At 48.4% G+C, this 19,983-nt stretch overlaps 1 protein-coding gene across 1 annotated transcript in view; it reads left to right on the top strand.

The window, feature by feature from the left end:
• The first annotated feature begins 2,139 nt into the window (after positions 1 to 2,139).
• AVIL (advillin) overlaps positions 2,140 to 19,983 on the top strand; it is a 41,898-nt gene continuing 24,054 nt past the window's right edge. Inside the window, exons 1-6 of the mRNA XM_053295004.1 lie at positions 2,140 to 2,204; positions 6,550 to 6,649; positions 8,237 to 8,311; positions 12,763 to 12,959; positions 16,892 to 17,000; positions 19,539 to 19,649. Of these exons, the coding sequence (XP_053150979.1) occupies positions 6,584 to 6,649; positions 8,237 to 8,311; positions 12,763 to 12,959; positions 16,892 to 17,000; positions 19,539 to 19,649 (558 nt within the window). The 5' untranslated portion in view covers positions 2,140 to 2,204; positions 6,550 to 6,583. The remainder of the gene's footprint in view (positions 2,205 to 6,549; positions 6,650 to 8,236; positions 8,312 to 12,762; positions 12,960 to 16,891; positions 17,001 to 19,538; positions 19,650 to 19,983) is intronic.

The raw sequence follows: 19,983 nt of genomic DNA, 5'->3' as shown, positions 1-19,983 counted from the left end.
CTGGCTGTCAGTGAAGATTTCTTTAGACTGACATGCTCTTCTTTTCAGCATTGACAAGCAACCTTTCAGCAACAAGCTGGCTGCCATATGTGGAACCCAGTGAAATTTCCAAGTGGCCTTTAAATTTAAATTCTTTAAATTCCCAAGTGGCATTGCAGCCAGGCACGTAGCTAGGGGAGAGCAGGCCCATGTTCGCCCCTCTCCTCGGCACCCCCTCAGAGTGAGGGAGATAATGAAGAAAAGAGTGAGGGGTGGAGATGGGTGGGCCCCCCTCAGGAGCTGGGTTCTTTGAACCCACCCACTCAATGATAGCTACACCCCTGACTGCAGCCATCCAATCCAATAAGGCACTCCTCTGCATTACAAGATGTCAAGGAAGGGCTCATTCCCATTTATAACACCGTGTAACTAGGACTGCTGCCCCAAGCCTTGCTGTTGTGGGCTGCATGCATGTTACTGGACACGGAACGCTGCCTTTTCCTGAGCCAGGCTTCTGAGTGAGTGAGGGACCCCGCTCTCACCCATCTAGCTCAGCATTGACTAGACGGTCTGACCGCAGCTCTCCAGGGCTTCTGAGAGGAGTCCTGCTCCACCCAAGGACTCAACCTGGGACCTTCTGCATGCAAAGCAATTGCTTGCTTTACCACTGAGCTACCGGCCCCATCCTGGACAGGCATGTCCTGACTGTCGCTGGGGCCATTCTGTGACTCGATTAGGTTATGGATGGATCTGATAAGCTGCTGCCTCAGCAAATGCAGTTTTTTAGGATGGGATGGATCCAATGACTTGCTATCGGCCATAGAAGCTCAAGCTATGCATGGCAGTCACTCCAGTATTCATGAGTGGTAGTATGCCAGCATAGCCACCAAATGGCACAGCGGGGAAATGACACGACTAGCAAGCCAGAGGTTGCCGGTTTGAATCCCCGCTGGTATGTTTCCCGGACTATGGGAAACACCTCTATCAGGCAGCAGCAATCTAGGAAGATGCTGAAAAGGCATCATCTCATACTGCGTGGGAGGAGGCAGTGATCAACCCCTTCTGTATTCTTCCAAAGACAACCACAGGGCTCTGTGAGCGCCAGGAGTCGACACTGACTCGATGGCACAACTTCGCTTTACTAATATGCCAGCAACAGGTAGCATAATGCCAATACTGAGTGGCTCAGAATGGGCAAAGGTGACCTGGAGATGAGACTGGAGATGCATCTCAACCAATGCTGCCCTGGAGAAGATACCTGAGCTCCCATCCAACTCCAGTCAGTGGGTGTTGATTGCAACAAATGGCTATGTGCATAGGAACACACTTCCAGCTTCTGCCCCTGCATCAAAAAGAAATGCCCATCAAGTTTGATTCATTCTGATGGGGCCAGAAGGAATCCCCAGGGAGAGGTATATCAGCACCATCTGCATGAACCCTTGCATGATGGTAGTTCTGGCATTTCATTTTTTTGTTCTGTGTGAGTGCACAGAAAACTTTCCTCTGGAATATGCATTTTTAAAAGCCTTATGCAAGCATGGAAAAGTCATACAGATTTTGCAGGAACAACCCACTAACGTGAGCCAACAAGACTTGAGTATCTTTCCTGCAAAATCCACATGGACGATTTCCCATTCTGACGCAACTTTTCCCCCATGTGTTTTCCTCTGTAGGAACCACTCCAGGGCTTGCCCACTGGGGAAAAACACTGCAGAGGAACCACCCCTAAGGCTGTGTCTTCTTTTTACCCCTTACCCCTCTAGTCCTGACACAAGGTGAAGGCAATTTTTCTGCATGTCCCGGAGGGTCAGGAAGCGTGGCCCATGGACCTTGGTGTTTGGACCCCCCTCCCTTGTCCAAGGAGGAAGGAGCCAGACAGCCCCCCCCCCAATCAAAGTCCAAGCAGCTGCCTCTCTGGAACTCAAGCGGAGTTCCAGCCCTGCATGTTGCTGGCTAATCAATCCCAGCCTTTGGGATGACTCCCAGTCCTGCACAAGCATGTCTAGGCTGGGCTGCTGCCTGCGTCAAATCCCATCATCTGGTTCCAATGAGTGAGCAACAGGGGGTAGGGAGAGGGAGGGGGTAGGAGGCTGCTGTGGTTTAGGCTGCTGTGAGCCCGCCCGCCCCTGGGTCTCCCAGAATCCTTTGCTCCTCTTTGAGTCTGCCTCTCCCTGCCGCATTCAGGAGAAACGAGCAGTGAGGCACTTCAGCTTCGTACAGCTCTTGTAAGTATCTGCATGCCTCCTTCCCATGCTTGGTCTGTGTGTCTGAGCCCTGGTTGCCAGAAGAAACCACAGGCTCCATCTACCTGTGCAATGAGGTTTGCATATGGGCCATGGGGCCCCACGGTACACCCTGTGGCCGGCTCCCCAAAACGAGCAGGTGGAGAAAGGCACATGCCTGGCTTGGAGCCCCCGCCTCTAGCCTGGAAGCCAGGCTCCTCGTGTGTCTGGGCTGGCCTGGGTTACTCAGTGGTGAGGGAAGGTCCGTCTGGACAGGCTTGGGTGTGTTCTGTTGTTGCTTCACATGTCTCAGGGTGTATGTCACCCTCCCAGGCCCAGGTTCTAGGGCTGAGCTGGGTTGCAACGTAAAACAGGGGAAGCAAAATCATGCTACAAATTGTATCCTTTAAAATCAGGGGCGGGGTGGTCAGGTTGGCACTAGTCTTGGAGGGTCCCTAAGCCAAAGCCCTGCAAGTGTCTCCCTAATGTTGTGTGTGAAGGCTACCTCCTTCCAGTGACAATGGTGCCCACCTGGGAATGGCGGGTGGGGGTGGGGGGGTGGTGGTGGTAGCAGACAGCCAAGAGTAGACTCCTCCTTTGTGCTCCACAGAAACCACCCTGGCACAGATGGAGGAGTCTTCTTGGTCTGCTCCCCTGCTAGCTTGACGGGTTCACCACCATCCTGCACTGACTGTGCCCAGCTGAAAAAGCTGACTAGCGGCAGGGAAAGACAAGTCCACCTTCCACACGGGCACTCTGTGTGGTGGAGCAAAGGAGGACTCGCACCCATTGCTACGGCTCCTCTTTGCACCTTGTGAGCCTCCCCACAGAGTCTGGGCTTAGCAAGCAGTGGGTAGCAAGCACTGCCCCGCCCCCCCCCCCCCCCAATGCCTGCAGCACCATATTAGAATTCCCAGAGGCCCTGGCATTTCCACACTGGGTGGAGGGTAGGCTGACATTCCGCAACTGTAAAATGGCACTGATGGAAAGAGGGCTTGCAACTCCTCCCCCCTCCCCCATAAGCCTACCCATTGGGCCCCCCTCGCTTACTGTGGGTCTAGGGAGACCCGTGGGGGCAACAGATCCTCTAGAGCTTCAGGGATCAGCTGGGTAGCTGTGGGCCTTTTTATGGGCATGGTCCTCAGCCCATGCCTGATGTAGTGGACCCGGGTGTCACCCATAGGTGTGGCACACAGCAGCCACAGGTTGATGCCCTTTCTGTGGCTCGGATGCTAGAACCACAAGCATGTTAAGCTTCTCTCTCCGGCACCTCCTACAGCTCAGCAAAGTCCTAACCAGCATCCAAAGGGTTGTTTTGCAAGTTCAGAAGGGGGAAATACGGTCCTAAAACAACAGTGAATGCAAAGGAGCATGCAATCAATTTTTAATCATTTCCTTAATTGACGCAGAAACACCTTTTAATGAAAGCACTGGTAAATGAATAGACATGTTTTATTATATATCTCAACTGACACGACGCACAGCCTGCCATCTCCGTAACGCTCCACCCCAGGGCTGCTCTTCACTCACAAGCAGCCCCGACGCTGTTCAGAACCAGCCGTGGCACCAGAAGTCCTTCCGCAATTCCCCCCATTTGCTGCTTGCACAGTCACTGGTCCTGAACAGCGTTGGGGCTGTTTATGAGTCCACAGCAGCCCTGGGGTGGAGTGTTACAGAGACAATATGCTGCGCATCATGTCAGCCAATATATATGAAATTTACATATATTTTGAAATATAGGTGAAAGGTGTTTTAGTGCTATGCCAACAATTGGTTTTAAAACCCACACTGAAAAAATGGCACGGCCAACCGGAAATGTAATCATGAACGTGTGCTGAACTGCAGATGCCTGGTGATACGCTCACCTGCCTGACACGTTGCTGCACACAACAAAACCCCCCTTTTCAAAAAAAGATGGAAGAATGGCGTGAAGGCAATCTACTCTTGCACTGATTGTGCTACTGTTCCATTCTTTCTCCCCCAAAAGCCAAATATTCTATAGTCTGAGAAAGACACAGATGGGACACAGGGAATACACAGGACAGCCATGGTATGTTTGCAGCACCATATAGATGCCCCACAAACAATAGCCCTATTCCTGTGCTATGTGCAACATTTATACAACAAGTATACAGTATACACTGTTACAGACTTGTACACAGGAAGTTATTCACACGTCATGTTGAACACAGGTACAGAAGTCCATTTTCTATCTGTACCATGCATTTGAGGGGTGCACTTTTAAAATTAATGCAGGTACACTCATTCACACAATGCGTGCATGAGCGTACAGACATCTGAATGCACATACAGCACAAGTCTGAACAGTGACCATTCTGGAGTAAATGCCTCATCTGGAAATCCTCCATGCTGGGGTTTCACCAGTATTCCCTGCAGGAAACAAATGTGAAGGGTAAGTGTGCATTCCTAAATTTTTGAGAGCAAACACCAGAGAGTGTGAACCGGCTGCAGTTCAATTAGCAGTTCTCCCTACAAGGAATGGCTCACTTAGCTTTCATGACCCCTATCACCTAACAGCGAGAAGGCAAGATAGGAAGGCATGGCTATACTGCAAAGAGAGGCAGCAGTGAGTTTGCATGGATTTCTACTACTAGAGCAGTTATTAGTTAAGGAAACAAACAAAAACACCATCGATAAAAACAGTTCTCCATCAAAATGCATCCATCCCCCAAGGGAAGCTTTGCCATTCAGCTTAGGCAACGTGCCTTTGTAGTCTTGGTTGCATATAAAACAAGCAGATGCAGTTCTGGGGCTGCTTCTTCTGGGGCTGCAATTCTCAGCTGTGGGGTGGATCTCCCGGGGGTGGGGGGCACACAAACAAGAGGAGGAAGGAGGGCAACGTTCTGAAAGGGAGACGCTCCAGGAATTTTTCACGCCCTGCTTTTAGTTTGCATCTCCTCCGGAATGGAGGGTGTGTGTTCACCTATTGGCCAAATTTACCCCGAAGTCTCTGTGAGCTATCAGGGAGTGCTTCACACACAAATCGGGCTAGAGTGTAGCTCGATTTTTATCCAGGGTTAAAAAAAATCCACTTTGTGTGTTGGTTTTGGGGGGCAACTTCAAACTCACCCTAAAGCCTTGCAGAAAACCCGTGGAACAGCCTGCTGGGTGGGTGAGCTCCTGGAGCAAGGAGAGACTCCCCTATCTCTCGCAGCCGAGAGCCCTAAAAAGGCTTCTGTGCGAAGCCATGGAGGGATGGGAATCTTGACCACAGCAGCTCCCACCCTTCCTGACTCCTTTCTTGGCTGGCTGGCTTTAGGAGGGAGCCTGAAGGCCAAACGAGATATTTAAACACATCACTTGGCCCTGTGTGTTTGCGGTATTTTGAGTTTTTGTGAATACTAGCCGTGCTCCCAATCCAGATCAGGAGGGCCGTGTGAGATGAGGGGGATTTGCCCTTGCAGCAGGCCTGGTCTGGATCAGTCTCCTTACCCCTACTGCCTGCTGTTTACGGAAGGAAGGAAGGAAGGAACCAAAACAAAAGACAGAGGCCAAACCACGTGTTGAAAACCCCGCGTAGTGGCCCTCAGGTGCCCAAGTATAGTCCTCTTCCGGTGCTAAGGTTGGAATAGTACTACAGCCAGATCTTCAGGCACACAGTGATGGTTTGCTGCCAGTGCTGCTGAAATAAGAGAGTGGAGGCAGAGGGGGACTGCCTCCTTGCCTTTGGGGATGCACCCCCAGCTACTGTTTTATGGCTACAGGAGGGGGCCATAATTTGGCTATGATTGAGGGGATTCGGGGACTGGGGGTTTGGGCCCAATCTTTCTCTTTTTAATTGGAGCACTGCTACATGCATGCAGGGATGTGCAAGGATTCTGTGTCCTCCTTGCCTGCCACCGCAGGGGCGGCCCTTCCATGAGGCAGGGTGTGGCGTTTGCCTCAGATGCAGGCATGCAGAGGGCTGTAGTGGGTGGGAAGGGTCAGCCCCCTTTCCATTCCACCTGATAAAGGGTAAAAGTAACCATTGTAGAAAACCTGAATATGGTACACACGCTGAGCACCATCTTGGATGCACACACCCCCACCCAAGATACTCAAATTGGTGACAGGCCCATAGCCAGTCTAAACGTTCAAGGGGGGCACACACAAAAGTAGGGGGGCAGACAGCATGGGGCCTGGAGCACTGATTTGTAAAAATATTATTGGGGGGTCAGAGAAAAATGTAGGGGTGGGTGGGCCTGTCCTATGCACCTGTCCTACGGGTGTGATTTGTGAGAATAGTGCCAAATAATGGCATGCTTTGTGCAAAATATTCCCCAAATTTGCTAGCCCTAAAATTTCCCAATGGTAACAGGCTGAACTCTTTGTTCCTGTTGTTTGGCAGGTGTGGTCAAATATTCAAAGCACTGGAAGCCATCATGGCTCTGACCAGTGCCTTCAAGGCTGTTACCAACAATCCTGGACTGATCATCTGGAGAATAGAGGTGAGACAATACCATTTTCTCCATGAAAAACTGAACAAGTCTTTCCTCTCCCAAGCAATGGCAGGTCCTAACTTTTGTAAGTTCCCCCACTTCGACTTACCAATAACTCAAGGTTGAATGCATCTAAAGCTTGTCATATGGGTAACTCTTTCTAGCTAGATCGGGTTGCTATATTTTTTTTCCTGGCAAGGCCCCTATTCCTGTAATTGCTTCTTGACATTTCAGCTTTCAGCAGGTGGAGATTATTCCCATCCTTGTAATTCCAGGCTGGCAAAGATTTCTCCTGATTTTTGTGCCCGTTATATAGGCTACTCTGCAATCTGTATGTCCTGGTAACTTCCTGACTTGATGGCTATAATGCAGTCAAGTGTCTTCTAAGGGACTGCCCTCGAGAAGACTGTTCAGAAACTTCTGCTATCTTACTAAGAGATCTCACGAGAGATACAATGGCTCAGGTTTTGTCTAGAATTAGGTGCATGGCATATGATTCTGTTGGAGTTCCAGTGCATCAGCCTTTTGCACCAACTATCCTAATGACCACTAGGGGCATTGGGAGTAGAAATAGTGAGTAAGGGTTTCCCTAGCTTTTCTACCTGTCTCTACTCTATGACCCCTGATATGACTCTTCAGGTATTTCCTGTGCTAAATCAGAATCCCTTCTTCACTTCTTAGAGAGCAGATGGAAACATCTCTCTCTCTCCCTACTTACTTATTATGTAGTTCTTTAGATTAGGGTTAGGTCTTTCCTATCCAAAGTGTACTTCACCAATAAATACTTAGTATTTAGTTCTACAAGAATCTCCATGTGTCTTCTTTAAATAGCTGCAACACCTAAACTCTGCAAACTACTCTATAACTGGAATGGGCAGCTTCTTTAGTGCTCACAGTGAGCTGAGTTGAGGAAATAACAACACCCTTCTCCGAGTGCTATAACCATCTGAACTGAAACTGACCTACATTCTGACCTCCTGAGAGATGTCTGCCAGATCTGCTCAACTGCCCCTTTTTGGAGAGCAGTGTAAATACTACTTTTCACCAGGCTTTTGAGTTGCAGGCTGCTATGGGTTTTGTAGGTATTGGCGCCTCTTATTATATTTGTGTTATTTGTGTTTACTTTTTAAAAAAACGTAATGTAAATAGTGGGCTGTTGACTGCATTTCTCCCTTTCATTACATTCCAAAAATGTGTTGGTAGCTGCTTTGTGGACCTGACTGAAGTGGGAAAACCAAAATAGAAATAAGCATAGATGCAGGTATAAATATAGATTTAGGAACAGGAACACTGTTAGGTAAAACAACAGGGCCAGCCCTATGGAGCTACCATGGGTTATCCAGATGCTGAAAACTGGAGTACTGGTAAGTAATTAAGGGCACATTCACACAGTCATGTCAGCACCTTGTGGTCTGGTGAAGTGGGTTGACTTCTGTAATGTGGGCAATGTTTCGTGGGCACAATTGCACGACCTGTCTTCAGTGCCTGGTGTCTCAAGCAAATCCTGTCTGCCTCACTGATAGTTGCCTGGGGCGGGTGGTGCCTGATGACTGGAGACTGTGACTGAAGCCATGTTTTGCCTATTTTTCTCCACAGAAAATGGATCTTGTGCTGGTGCCTCCGAAAGTTCACGGCAACTTCTATGAAGGGGATTGCTATGTCCTCCTTTCAGTAAGTGCCCTGAAGGCTGGCTGCCATGCAGAGCTGGACAGCTCTGCTTTTGGATTATCTGCAAGTTTTATAAAGTTGCAACTTGATGTGTGAGCACTGCAAGATATTCCCCCTCAGGGGATGGAGCCGCTCTGGGAAGAGCGGAAGGTTTCAAGTTCCCTCCCTGGCAGCATCTCCAAGATAGGGCTGAGAGAGATTCCTGCCTGCAACCTTGGAGAAGCCGCTGCCAGTATTGTCTTCACAGACTGGCAGCAGCTTCTCCAAGGTTGCAGGCAGGAATCTCTCTCAGTCCTATCTTGGAGAAGCCAGGGAGGGAACTTGGAACCTTCTGCTCTTCCCAGAGCAGCTTCATCCCCTGAGGGGAATATCTTACAGTGTTCACACATCAAGTCTCCCTTTCATATGCTTAGCTAAGAAGACAAGTCATGCTTGCTATCACAAGACCTGCTCTCCTCTCCCAACATCTTTGTTGGGGATACAGCAACAGCTATTGAAGAAGTGGTATATGACTGTAGTGTGGCTATCGGAATCAGAGAAGGTGAGCTAACCAGAACCATCCCGGTTAGCTCTGGTTTAACTACAGGGCCACTTTGAGAAGGACAAGGGTGTAGTGAGTGGGTGGGCCAAATCCCCAATCCCTTCCAAAAGAGCCGTCGCCAAGGCCCATTGCCACAGCATACCTGTTTTGCCTCTAGAGTTGGCAATCAAGGATGCCAGGTGGCACCCCTCGGGAGCCTGGATTTGGTCTGGGAGCTGCCAATTGCTGCTCCCTAGTTTAGAATCAAGGCAATCAGGGCACAAGACAGTCACAGGAAAAACTTGCCGCTTCAGCTGCTTCAGCTGGATGGGGAGCCAGCCATATTGATCCACTGCAAGATTTGGCTTTTGGCACACCGCTCCACCAAACACCCAGAGAATAACACCTGCAGTCAGAGATCAAAAGGCAAATCCCATATTTCATGAAAGCTGAAATTAGTCAAGGCTTTTCCTGGGGGCAGTGGGGAGGCTATTTAGTGGAGAGGCGAGGGAACTCAGTTTTTAAAAATGCCCTATGCCTAGAGTTGTTCTGTAAGCTTGCAACAACATCTGCTGGGAAGTGTGATTAATTTGCATTCCAAGTCCCTCCTCCTATACAAATGTGGAGTTCCCACCATAAGAATCTCCTCTGGAGTGTGATCCATGGGATATAATAAGGGGGTTTCATAACCCTGGCCATGCATGCCTCATTTCAACCTGCTTATAGATGTAAATATATGCATCTTGAAAACAGCTCATTTGCTTACTCTGAAAGCTGAGCTTGAAAAACCTAGCAGGTTGTATGTAGTGGGGTGGATTGTGAGGGTGGGTGGACACAAAATAAGCTAGTTTTATGCTGGTGTGCATTTGGGGCCATGAGTGACTGCAGAGGCCAGTAAAACTATGCAGCATTTCCCCTCCTAACTTGTGCCACTTCATACTCCACGTAATTTCCATGTAATCAAAAGACTGACATCATAACGAAATGCCAATGAAGCAGCGTCACCATTACTGAGTTCCTAACTAACGCAGCACCAGTGCTCATGGTAGGGGGATTTCACAGACCTCTCCTTCCTCTGGAAGCTCTCTGTGCCACTCAGAAACCTTCCCTGAGGGCTGTACAACCCTCAGGGACATATTTTTAGGTGGCACAAAGGGCTTCCACATTGTCAAAATTTTCTAATTGTCAAAGCACTTGCTATGCAAGTGCTAGTGCTGTGTTAGTTGAACCCATCAGCTGCTCCAGCACTTCTCATGTAGCACCAATAATTTGTTAGCTGGGATGTCAGCCAAAGACTTTAGAATCCATTTAGAAATCTATCACAAATACACAGAGTGCTCATAAAAGAGCCAACAGAGGATGCTACCATTTCAGCAAGTGACTCCATCATGGTGAAAATGCTCATAGAACAACAGAATTGCACCCTCACGCTGATGCAGCAGAGAAGGAGGTATTGTAATGGAATCCTGAGTACATTTACACATAAACCCAGCTTTGCTCCCTAGAAAGTGAGTTCAGGAATTGCAGCCTTAGCCATTCTATATTGTTTCCCAAAAAAAACCTTTCAAATTGAAGGAAAATGGTCACGAGTGCTCTGTGAAACCACATAGGAATGCACACTGGGAATCATTACAAACCCCAGATACCATCCCTGTTAGCTGTGTAGACAGTATTTTAAAATACCATTTTAAGTAGTTACAGTAAATTGGAGTAATTTTCCATAAAAAGAAAAACAACCCTATGATTTAAATGGGATCTGCTTTCAAACCCATTATCAGATTAATTAAATGCTTTGTATGAATGTAAGAGGGTTACAGCCGGCCAAATTGCCATGCTTCCTTATTGGCATGCTTCTACTATGCAAAGTGCAATCAAATAGCAACTGCAGTTACGAAATACGCCGAAAGGCCTGAAACCATGCTGCTGGTGGATGGTCTGGCCAAGACAGTGGCGTCTACTATACATTATTCTTATTTTCCTGGGTATTTTCCACCCTTGTGCCTCCAACTACAGAGAGAGTTTGGGAAAGGGCATGGTTGTTGAAGGATGAGCAAATCAGGATTCTCTAAGGGATGAATGATGGAATACTGAGATCAAGCCAGAAATCTAGCTACCTAAGCATTAGGAGTGTAGACTGACCCCAGTCTGCAGGAATCCCTTGTTTTACTGTGATTAGCCAATGCAACTTAGGCTAGAGTTGGGTTCCAAGCTGCAGGGAACATAGTTTTTGATGGATGAAAGTCACAGGAACACAAGAAGCTTCCTTTATACTGAATCAGACCATCTTGCTCAGTATTGTCCCTGACTGGTAGCAGCTCTCCAAGGTTTCTGGAGTTCCCCCCAGCCCTATCTGGAGCTTTCCCAGTCAGCAGACTTTACCGTGGGTTTACTGTGAGGCTTTACTGTGAATTTGAATTTGCCCAAAAAAACGGACGCAAAAAGTGGATCTTTTACTTTGGACATAAATTGGGCTTGGCTCTAATGGGGTAATATGGAGATACCACATTAGGCCTGTTTTAAAACCAGTTGCACTGGCTGCCGATATGTTTCCAGGCAAAATCCAAAGTCCTGGTTATTATCTTTAAAGCCCTGAATGGCTTGGGCCCAGGGTATTTAAGAGAGTGCCAGCTGTGGAGCCAGCTGAACGGAGGCCTGGGTCTGGCCTTGCTCGGCAGCCCCCTCCAGTTACGCCCCGTGTACATGATGTCACACACATGGGGGTGTGGCTCGGACTCTGGAGGAGCCCAGAGCGATCTCCTCCCTCCCGCCTGGGCTACTGAGAGCCCGAGCAAACTCGCTGTTTGTTATTTCAGGCAGCGCTGGCTGCCCAGTAGAACATTCCCCTCTTTTTCTCCCTGGAGGAGAGAAAGGGGAAAAGGTCTTATCGGGCAGCCAGCGCTGCCTGAAATAACAAGCTGCGAGTTCACTTGGGCTCTCGGCAGCCCAGGCATGAGAGGGGGGAGTTCGCTCTGGGCTCCTCCGGAGAACGAGCCACTCACCCCTGTGGGCTTTGGCAGCCCTTTTCATTGGTGGCCCGGGTTCTTTGAACCTGTTGGCACAATAGTGGCTACACCCCTGGAGAGCGCTTGCATGATCCCCACTGCACTTGAAGGTCATCTGAGGAGTTACCACTGGCACGTCTGATGGCGACTTGGAACTGGGCCTTCTCTGTAGCTGCTCCTGGGCTGTGGAATGCACTCCCGGCAGAAATCCGTAGCTTGAGTTCATTGTTGGCCTTCAAGAGAGTCCTTAAAACCAATCTCTTTGGCTTGGCCTCCCATGGTTTTTAAAGTGTGTTACATGTTTTAATTGTTAATGGTTTTAAAATGTTTTAAAAATTGTTTTGTATTGATTGTTTTTTAAATGACCGCTTCGCGGGTTTTGTTTTTGTTACTGTGCACCACCCAGAGCCGTTTGGATGGGGCAGTATATAAATGTAATAAGTAAGTAAGTAAATGCACAATGAAAAACCCAAATCATGCATGAAGTGCTCCCCAATATCTCACACGGACTTGGGCACGATTCCAGCTGATGTACCTCCATTCCAGTGGAGAAGCGAGCTAAAAGCCCCATCTGGGAAATTGGGAATGCTCCTGGAGATGGCAGGGATTGAACCTGGGACCTTCTGAATGCAAAGCAGGTGCTCTGCCCCTGAGCTACAGCACCATCCCCATAGCTAGTGGCTGCAGTGGTGCACTAGGAAGGCTAGAGAGCAGCTGTGGAACTTGGGCTGGAGAAGCTCCAGGAATGCTAAGCTGGAAGCAAGCCCAATGCTATGAGTCCATCAGGGGCTTTTCCCACTGAATTTTTTAGAAGGAGAGGCAAAGTGGTCCTTGTCCTCCTCAACCACCACCACCACCACCACCACCACCAGCACCGGAACTCCACTCATGCATATCCTTATTTCTCGCTCTGGTCTTTGTCCATCCTGCAGACTCGCAAAGCAGGCAACGTCCTGTCTTATGACATCCACTACTGGATTGGAAAGTGTTCCTCACAAGATGAACAGGGGTGTGCCGCCATCTATGTCACTCAGCTAGACGACTACCTTGGCGGGATTCCCGTGCAGCACCGTGAGGTACAGGGCCACGAATCAGAGCTCTTCAAGGGCTATTTCAAGCAAGGGATCATGTGAGTACAGGGCCCAAATGTACGGGGGTGGGAGGGGACCCTTGGCCCAGGCTCACAAGTCTAGAGGGGCCCAGCCAGTGGTGGATTAATGGAGAGGCAGAGTAGGCATTTGCCTACGGCGGCAAAATTTGAGGAGCAGCAAGATTTGCCCCTCCTCAAATTTTGCCGCCCCTCTCTGTGGGCAGCAGTGGCTGCAGCAAGGGTGGGGTGGGCGCGGAGCAAGTTCCCCCTTTTACCTTATTTTTAAAAAGGCAAACCTTTTTTGTTTAAGGTAAGAGGGTGGCAAAAGCCTTTTTGCCTATGGGCGGCAAAAAGCTTAATCCACCCCTGGGCCCAGCCTGGCTGCAAGCTTATTACCATGACACTCTTTGAGCAGGGGTAGGCAACCTTAGCTCTCCAGCTATTGTTGAACTAGAACCCCGCAATGGGAGTTGTTGTTCAACAACAGCAGGAGAGCCAGTGTTGCCTACCCCTCTGCTTGAGGATGTTTGTGCAGATTTATTTTCCCTGTATCTATGTACACATTCAAAGGAACATTCTGCTAAGAGGAACATTGTTGTTGTTGTTGTTGTTGTTGTTGTTGTTGTTGATGATGATGAATCAAAAGGATTTTAACACACAGTGCCTCTGGGCAAATTGTAAAGATCTAAACAGAAGATGAAAAAACAATGTATGCCCTGCACAGATACCTGTGTAGCACAGAAGACTAGTTTAGAACCAAGGGGTGTGGATTTTAATCCTCATTCAGCCAGTTGCCACCTCTCAGCCAAACCTATGGTCACCTCTTAGCCTAGCTCTTGGCTATGTAGCAAACACAAAGTGCACCAAAGCAGTATTTTTGAAGAACATTTGTTGTAATTGTATTTTAACACCTCATAATAAATTTAACAACATTATAGACACAAGCTCTTCCTTCCTTCCTTCTTCCTCCCTCCCCCCTCTCTCAAAGGGGTTTAGCGTGGTGTAGTGGTTAGAGTGCTGGACTAGGACCGGGGAGACCTGGGTTCAAATCCCCATTCAGCCATGAAACTAGCTGGGTGACTCTGGGCCAGTCACTTCTCTCTCAGCCTAACCTACTTCACAGGGTTGTTGTGAAAGAGATACTTAAGTATGTAGTATGGGCTCCTTGGAGGAAGAGCGGGATATAAATGTAATAATAAATAAATAAATAAATAAAGCCTATTTCGTAGTTTTCAAAAAGATTCCAGTTTTTCCAATTTTTACAAAAGCAGCCATGGGAGGGGTTGATTTTGATTGGGGCCATGTCGATGGGGGGAAAAGAGTCTGACTCTTTCCCTGGCACTGCACTCCCAACCCATGCTGTCCCTCCAAATTCTTCCTTTAAATCCACTCCGCAACCAATAGGGGCTTCAAGTGTGGGGGGGTCCAATTTAGGTAAAGGAATTAGTACTGGGGCAAAGGGCTAGACCCCTTCTCCCTGCATCATGGTCCCAATGCAAATTGACCCCATGGCTGCTTTTTGGTTTTGTTTTGTTTTAAGACTTCTGGATTCCCAAAGGCAGGATTCAACTCTGCATTTAAAGTAATGTTTAGTTTGACCCCAAGTGTATAGAGCCTGCGAGCCAGTCCTTTCCCCAGGAAGCCCTCTGTGCCACCCAAAAATTGGTCCCTGAGGGCTGCTCGATCTTCAAGGACATAATTTCAGGTGTCAAAGAGGGCTTCTTGGGGGAGGGGAGAATGTCAGAAATTGCTCCTTCCCTGCTGCAGGTTAGCTGGGGAATTCTGTTTAGCTGCTCTCTTGCTGCAAAAGTACATCCTTGCTGTGAATGACAGCGAATTTGCAGCCTTCCAGGCATTGACCCGGAGCCTGGGTCTGGCCCTGCCCACATGGGGTGTGCCTGGCCCCGAGAGAAATCCCCTTCCTGCCCACGAGCGAGCGCTTGCCCATCCTTCAGGCAGCATTTCCTGCCTGAAAGCATCTTTCCCCCTTTCTCTCCCTCCAGAGAGGGACAGAAAGAGAGAATAGATGCTTTCAGGCAGCAAACACTGCCTGAAAAGGATGGGCAAGCATTGGCTCAGGGCTCTTAGTAACCTGGGCGTGAGCGGGGGGAGTTCATTCGGGGCTCTTCCGGAGCCCAGGCCACGCCCCCCTGGGGGCTTCAGCAGCCTCTACCATTGGCAGCCCAGGTTCTTTGAACCCATTCGCACAACGGTGGCTACACCCCTGCAGCCTTCATAGAACCAATTCAGCATGTGTCACCTGCAACAATCTCTGCAGCTTACCAGTGTTCTAGAGAGGAAGGCAGCTGAGCATCGCAGTCTCTTAATCACCTAATATAACCAGCAGATGGCGATAGAGTACTATATGCTTTATTCATTACATGTGTTGTCTCCCCTCAATGGACACTGGTGGGATTTCACTTTAAAACAATTGCATGTGCTGGTCCTTTCTGCAATAAAGCTCAGGTATGCTTAAAACTGACCCTTAGATCATAGGAACATAGGCAGCTGCCATATACGGAGTCAGACCACTGGTCCATCTAGCTCAGTGTTGTCTGCACAGACTGGCAGCGGCTTCTCCGATGTTGCAGGTAGGAACCTCTCTCAACCCCACTATCTTGGAGATGCCAGGGAGGGAACCTGGAACCTTCTGCATACATACAAGCAAGCAAGCAAGCAAGCAAGTAAGCAAGCAAGCAGCCTAGAGCAGCCCCATCCACTCAGGGGAATATTCTAGTGCTCACATGTAGTCTCCCTTTCAAATGCAAACCAGGGTAGACCCTGCTTAGCAAAGGGGACCATTCATGCTTGCTACCACAAGACCAGCTCTCCTCCCTTGTTGATCCTGTCCCTCAACTTGCTGCCTCTCCCAGCTTCCATTGTTCCACACCTTATGGCTCTAGTAAAGCTATCACTAGAGATGAACGACATCTTGATTGATTCATCCTGCATTTTTATTTGTTTGTTTATTGTTCGATTATCTACTGCTTCTCATTAAAATAATTTCAAAGCAGTTTACATAATTAAAATAATGCATAATTAAAACACAAAAGTACAGGTAATATAAATATAAAAATAATATCTATTTTAAAATTTAATAACCCATTAAAAACAATGATGCATAAAACACAAAGCAGCAGCAGTAAAAACAATACTTTCATTTAAAAGCCTGGGTGAAGAGCCGTGTCTTTACTTTATCAGTTGCAGACACTATATATTTCCTAAGCATTAAAAAGGCATAAAAAGTTTCTCACTTTTAATTTTATTTTGATTTATCAATTCATGTAAATCTGTATATATGTGCATTTGACTAAAATAGTTTTGAAGAAAAAAGCCTACTTTGTTTTTTAAGTGATACACATATATGTCACAGCAGGCACCACCTTAAGAAAAGGCATTCCGTCCTGGGTAAGAGAGAATAGGGAATGCTCCTCCTAAGATGGCAGCTGCATTCTGCCATTTTAATAAATGTTTACTTTTTAAAAAATTGACTTTTTAAAAAATGACTTTTTTAAAAAGCCCAACTGGAGGTGTCCTTTTAGCCAGTCACAAAACTTGTAATCAATTAATCTAACCAACGAATCTATTTAAATTTGCAACCACAATGAAATGTAGAAGAACCTTGGCTGCATACATCTCTGCTGGTCATCTGTGGTTCTCCCCCCACACCATCAGGAAACCATTTCCTTGTTGTGCTGGTCATAGACTGTAATAAACCTTGAACTGAACAGCAGGAAACCAACTTTAACGATACCTAAACCTTCAGATACTGTATTTACCGGAATCCAAGACTAGTCCCTTCCACCAAGTTCTTTGAAGTTAGAAATCAGGGGGTCATCTTAAATTCAGAGTCCTATTTTCAGATAAATACAAATAAAACCTGTATTTAACCTTTTTTTTAAAAAGGGGGTTGTCTTAAGGGGAGACTGTGTATCTCTCATGCTTCTTTTCCTCCCACCCACCCCAAACAGCTACAAAAAGGGGGGTGTTGCATCTGGGATGAACCATGTGGAAACTAATGTCTACCACGTCAAGCGGCTGCTGCATGTCAAGGGCAAGAGGAATGTCACAGCCACAGAGGTGAGCTTGAGCCCAGCTGTTCCACCCCGAGTCTGAAGGTGCCTCTCAGCTCCTGCACTGCTCTGGATCGACCCAGTGTCACTTTGCTTCTCTTTCTGGCCACATTTGCACAGGATGCCAAACTACAGTTAAATGGGATAGAGGTTGGAATTTGTGTATGTCCACATGTGTGAAACTGCAGTTTTGCAGCAAAATAGAACTGCAGTTTCTCTCTCCAAACTCCAGTTTGAACCTTCAGTTTGTTGTAAGTTTTGCCACCTCAATCTGAAGTTTTGCAGCAGCAATATTACGTCTGAATGTGCACACCACCACAACCACAGTTTCGTGCTGTTTCTGGAACCGTAATCAAAGAAAGGGCAGCCCAGACCCACCCGGGATTGTGCCCTCTCCATTCCTGAGGCCAGCTTCTTGATGGCCACCTCTCTGAGCACTTGTCCCACCCCCTTGTCCCCAAGCCACTCAAGCCATTGCCTGGCACCTCGTCCCACCCCTAGCTTGTAAGCCTGACAAGCGGGAAAGTCACATGGGGGCATGCCCTCTTCCCACTTTGTCCCTTGTTGTCCCTGGCAATCGAGAGAGAAAGAGGATGGCAAGATGGGCACTATGTGCTTTGCTCTCTGAAAATGAAGCGATATCTATGTATGTTCACAAGCAATGCAGTCGTGGTGGCAATATAAACAAGGCACCCAATTAGATCGCTGGGATGGTAACATATGGAAGGGTGGCGATACCTGGGGTTGGGTTTAAAAGGCAGCCCCAGTGAGGAATTCTTGAATGGCTCAGGTCTAATTTTTGTACAATGATGTCAGAGAAGGGGGCCCCAGCCCCTCCCACTGGGGTTAAGAGGTGCAGTCCCTAGGCTTACTCACGAGACGAGCCAGGCAGCAGGATCAGCATTGCCTCCAGTGAAAGGAGAGATTCCTCATATGTGATGAGGATGGATGCTGCTCCGGAGCGGACCACTCTATCATGAGAGTGGAAGGCCATGGGGATACGAAGAACTGTCCGGAGGGACAGGGGGATTGGGCAGAATCACTAATAACGTGTAACAAAAGCCCTTCTCCCATGGACCGCTCTCTCACAAGAGTGTTCAGCCATGGAGACACACATGCGAGCCAGACAGCAGATGTGACCCAGCCTGGTTGCTCCACACAAGCAAGCCGCAGGGACAGGTACCCCAGGAACACCTCTCCCTGTCTTGGCGACTGCTTCAAAGAAGCAGTCAAAGCAGGCCCTCTACCAGCCCATCCACCCATTTGAACACATCCGTTTTTGCCCAGAATGGCGACCCCACTCTCCTGGGCTCCCCTCCCATGATTCCCCATGGTGGCAGATCTGCATATGCTGCAATGCCGGTCCCAAACCAGAAAATCTGAATGAGAGTAAAAATCTGTTGCCGGTCCTGGTGTTTCCTGAGTCTGCCCACCCAGCAATGCCTGGACACATGGAGCGACAAATTCTCCTCTGGCTGCGTCAAAGGCTTCCCTGGAGAGGAGAGGGTTGCTATGCAAAGGGGGTTCCATCATTAACCAGAGAGAATGGGGGTACCACAAAGTGGAGCCCCCTTTTTTGGATGGCTCAGCTCATAAGTGTGCAGTCCAATGGGAGACAGAAGGTTTTTGAGCCTAAGGTCTTCCCCAATAGACTGGCCCTCTCACGAGAGGGCTAATTCCTGAATGACAAGCTGACACGGGGGGCAGGGCTGTGGTTTGGCCTCCATGGACTGCTTTGCTGAGGTGAGCCATCGCAAGAGCATCCTTGGTCACAGTGAGCCAGACCCCAGGATCCTTTGCCCTCCCTCATATACATATCCCCTCCTAGGAAGTCGTCATGTTCCTTTCCTGGAGTAACAGAATAATAGTGCCCCTCAGCATCCCCCTGCTGCCAGAAATTGTGCTGTGCCAGACTATTTTGTTGCCGAGCTCTTAAGAGGGAGGTGGTGCAATTGCTATCAGACGACAGTAAAGGGACTTAAATGCCCTTTCCCTACCGAGGGCATGCAGTCCATTCTGAAAAGGCATGAGCGTGCTTGGCACACCCCCTTGAAGATCATGGCCAATGGCTGCTGCCCTGCAGACATTCTGATGCCTTAGCATTAGCAATAGCAATAGCACTTACATTTATATACTGCTCTATAGCCGGAGCTCTCTAAGCGGTTTACAATGATTTTTAGCATATTGCCCCCAACATTCTGGGTACTCATTTTACCGACCTCAGAAGGATGGAAGGCTGAGTCAGCCTTGAGCCCTGGTCAGGATCAAACTTGTAACCTTCTGGTTACAGGGCGGCAGTTTTACCACTGCGCCACCAGGGGCTCAATGCAAGTGCTACAGAGACTACAGGGATGCAGACTTGGCGGACCAAGACGAGGAAGGGATTCCCCTGCCCTGAAAATGGAGGTTGCTATGTTGTGGTTGGAGGAATGTTTGTGATGCGATTCACTGTTAACCATGGGTCCAACAATCTCCGGTTTCACGTAATGTGCAAATGCGGCTTCTGTCTGCATTGACTCTCACACACCTTTGTTTCCATTTGCAGGTGGAGATGAGCTGGGGCAGCTTTAATATGGGTGATGTGTTCTTGCTGGATCTCGGCAAAGTCATTGTGCAGTGGAATGGACCGGAGAGCAACAAACAGGAACGCATGAAGGTGTGTGGACTCTGTCAGGGCCTCAAGGGTCGGAATCCCTTGAGATTCTGAATAACTTTCTTCACTGAGGGGAAGGCAAAGTAACAACAGGGAAACAGGGAGGAGTGAAGCACAAAGATCATTTTTAAAAGGAAATGGGGGTGGGGGGAGGAATGGCATTATATGGATTGTACGTGGGAAGCAGGAAATAGGCCCAAACAAATGGGCATGAAAATAGACCCATGCTCAGTCATGTTATGCAGAAAATCTAGGTGGGATGGAATCGCTTGAACCCTTTTTTCCTTTGGAACTATCTGAGGTCTGTGCTTATCCCAGACTTCTGCTGTGGTGGAGA

The sequence above is a fragment of the Hemicordylus capensis genome, chromosome 2 (assembly GCF_027244095.1).
Source record: "Hemicordylus capensis ecotype Gifberg chromosome 2, rHemCap1.1.pri, whole genome shotgun sequence".
Lineage (NCBI taxonomy): Eukaryota > Metazoa > Chordata > Lepidosauria > Squamata > Cordylidae > Hemicordylus > Hemicordylus capensis.
This window is presented reverse-complemented; position numbering and strand designations above follow the sequence as displayed.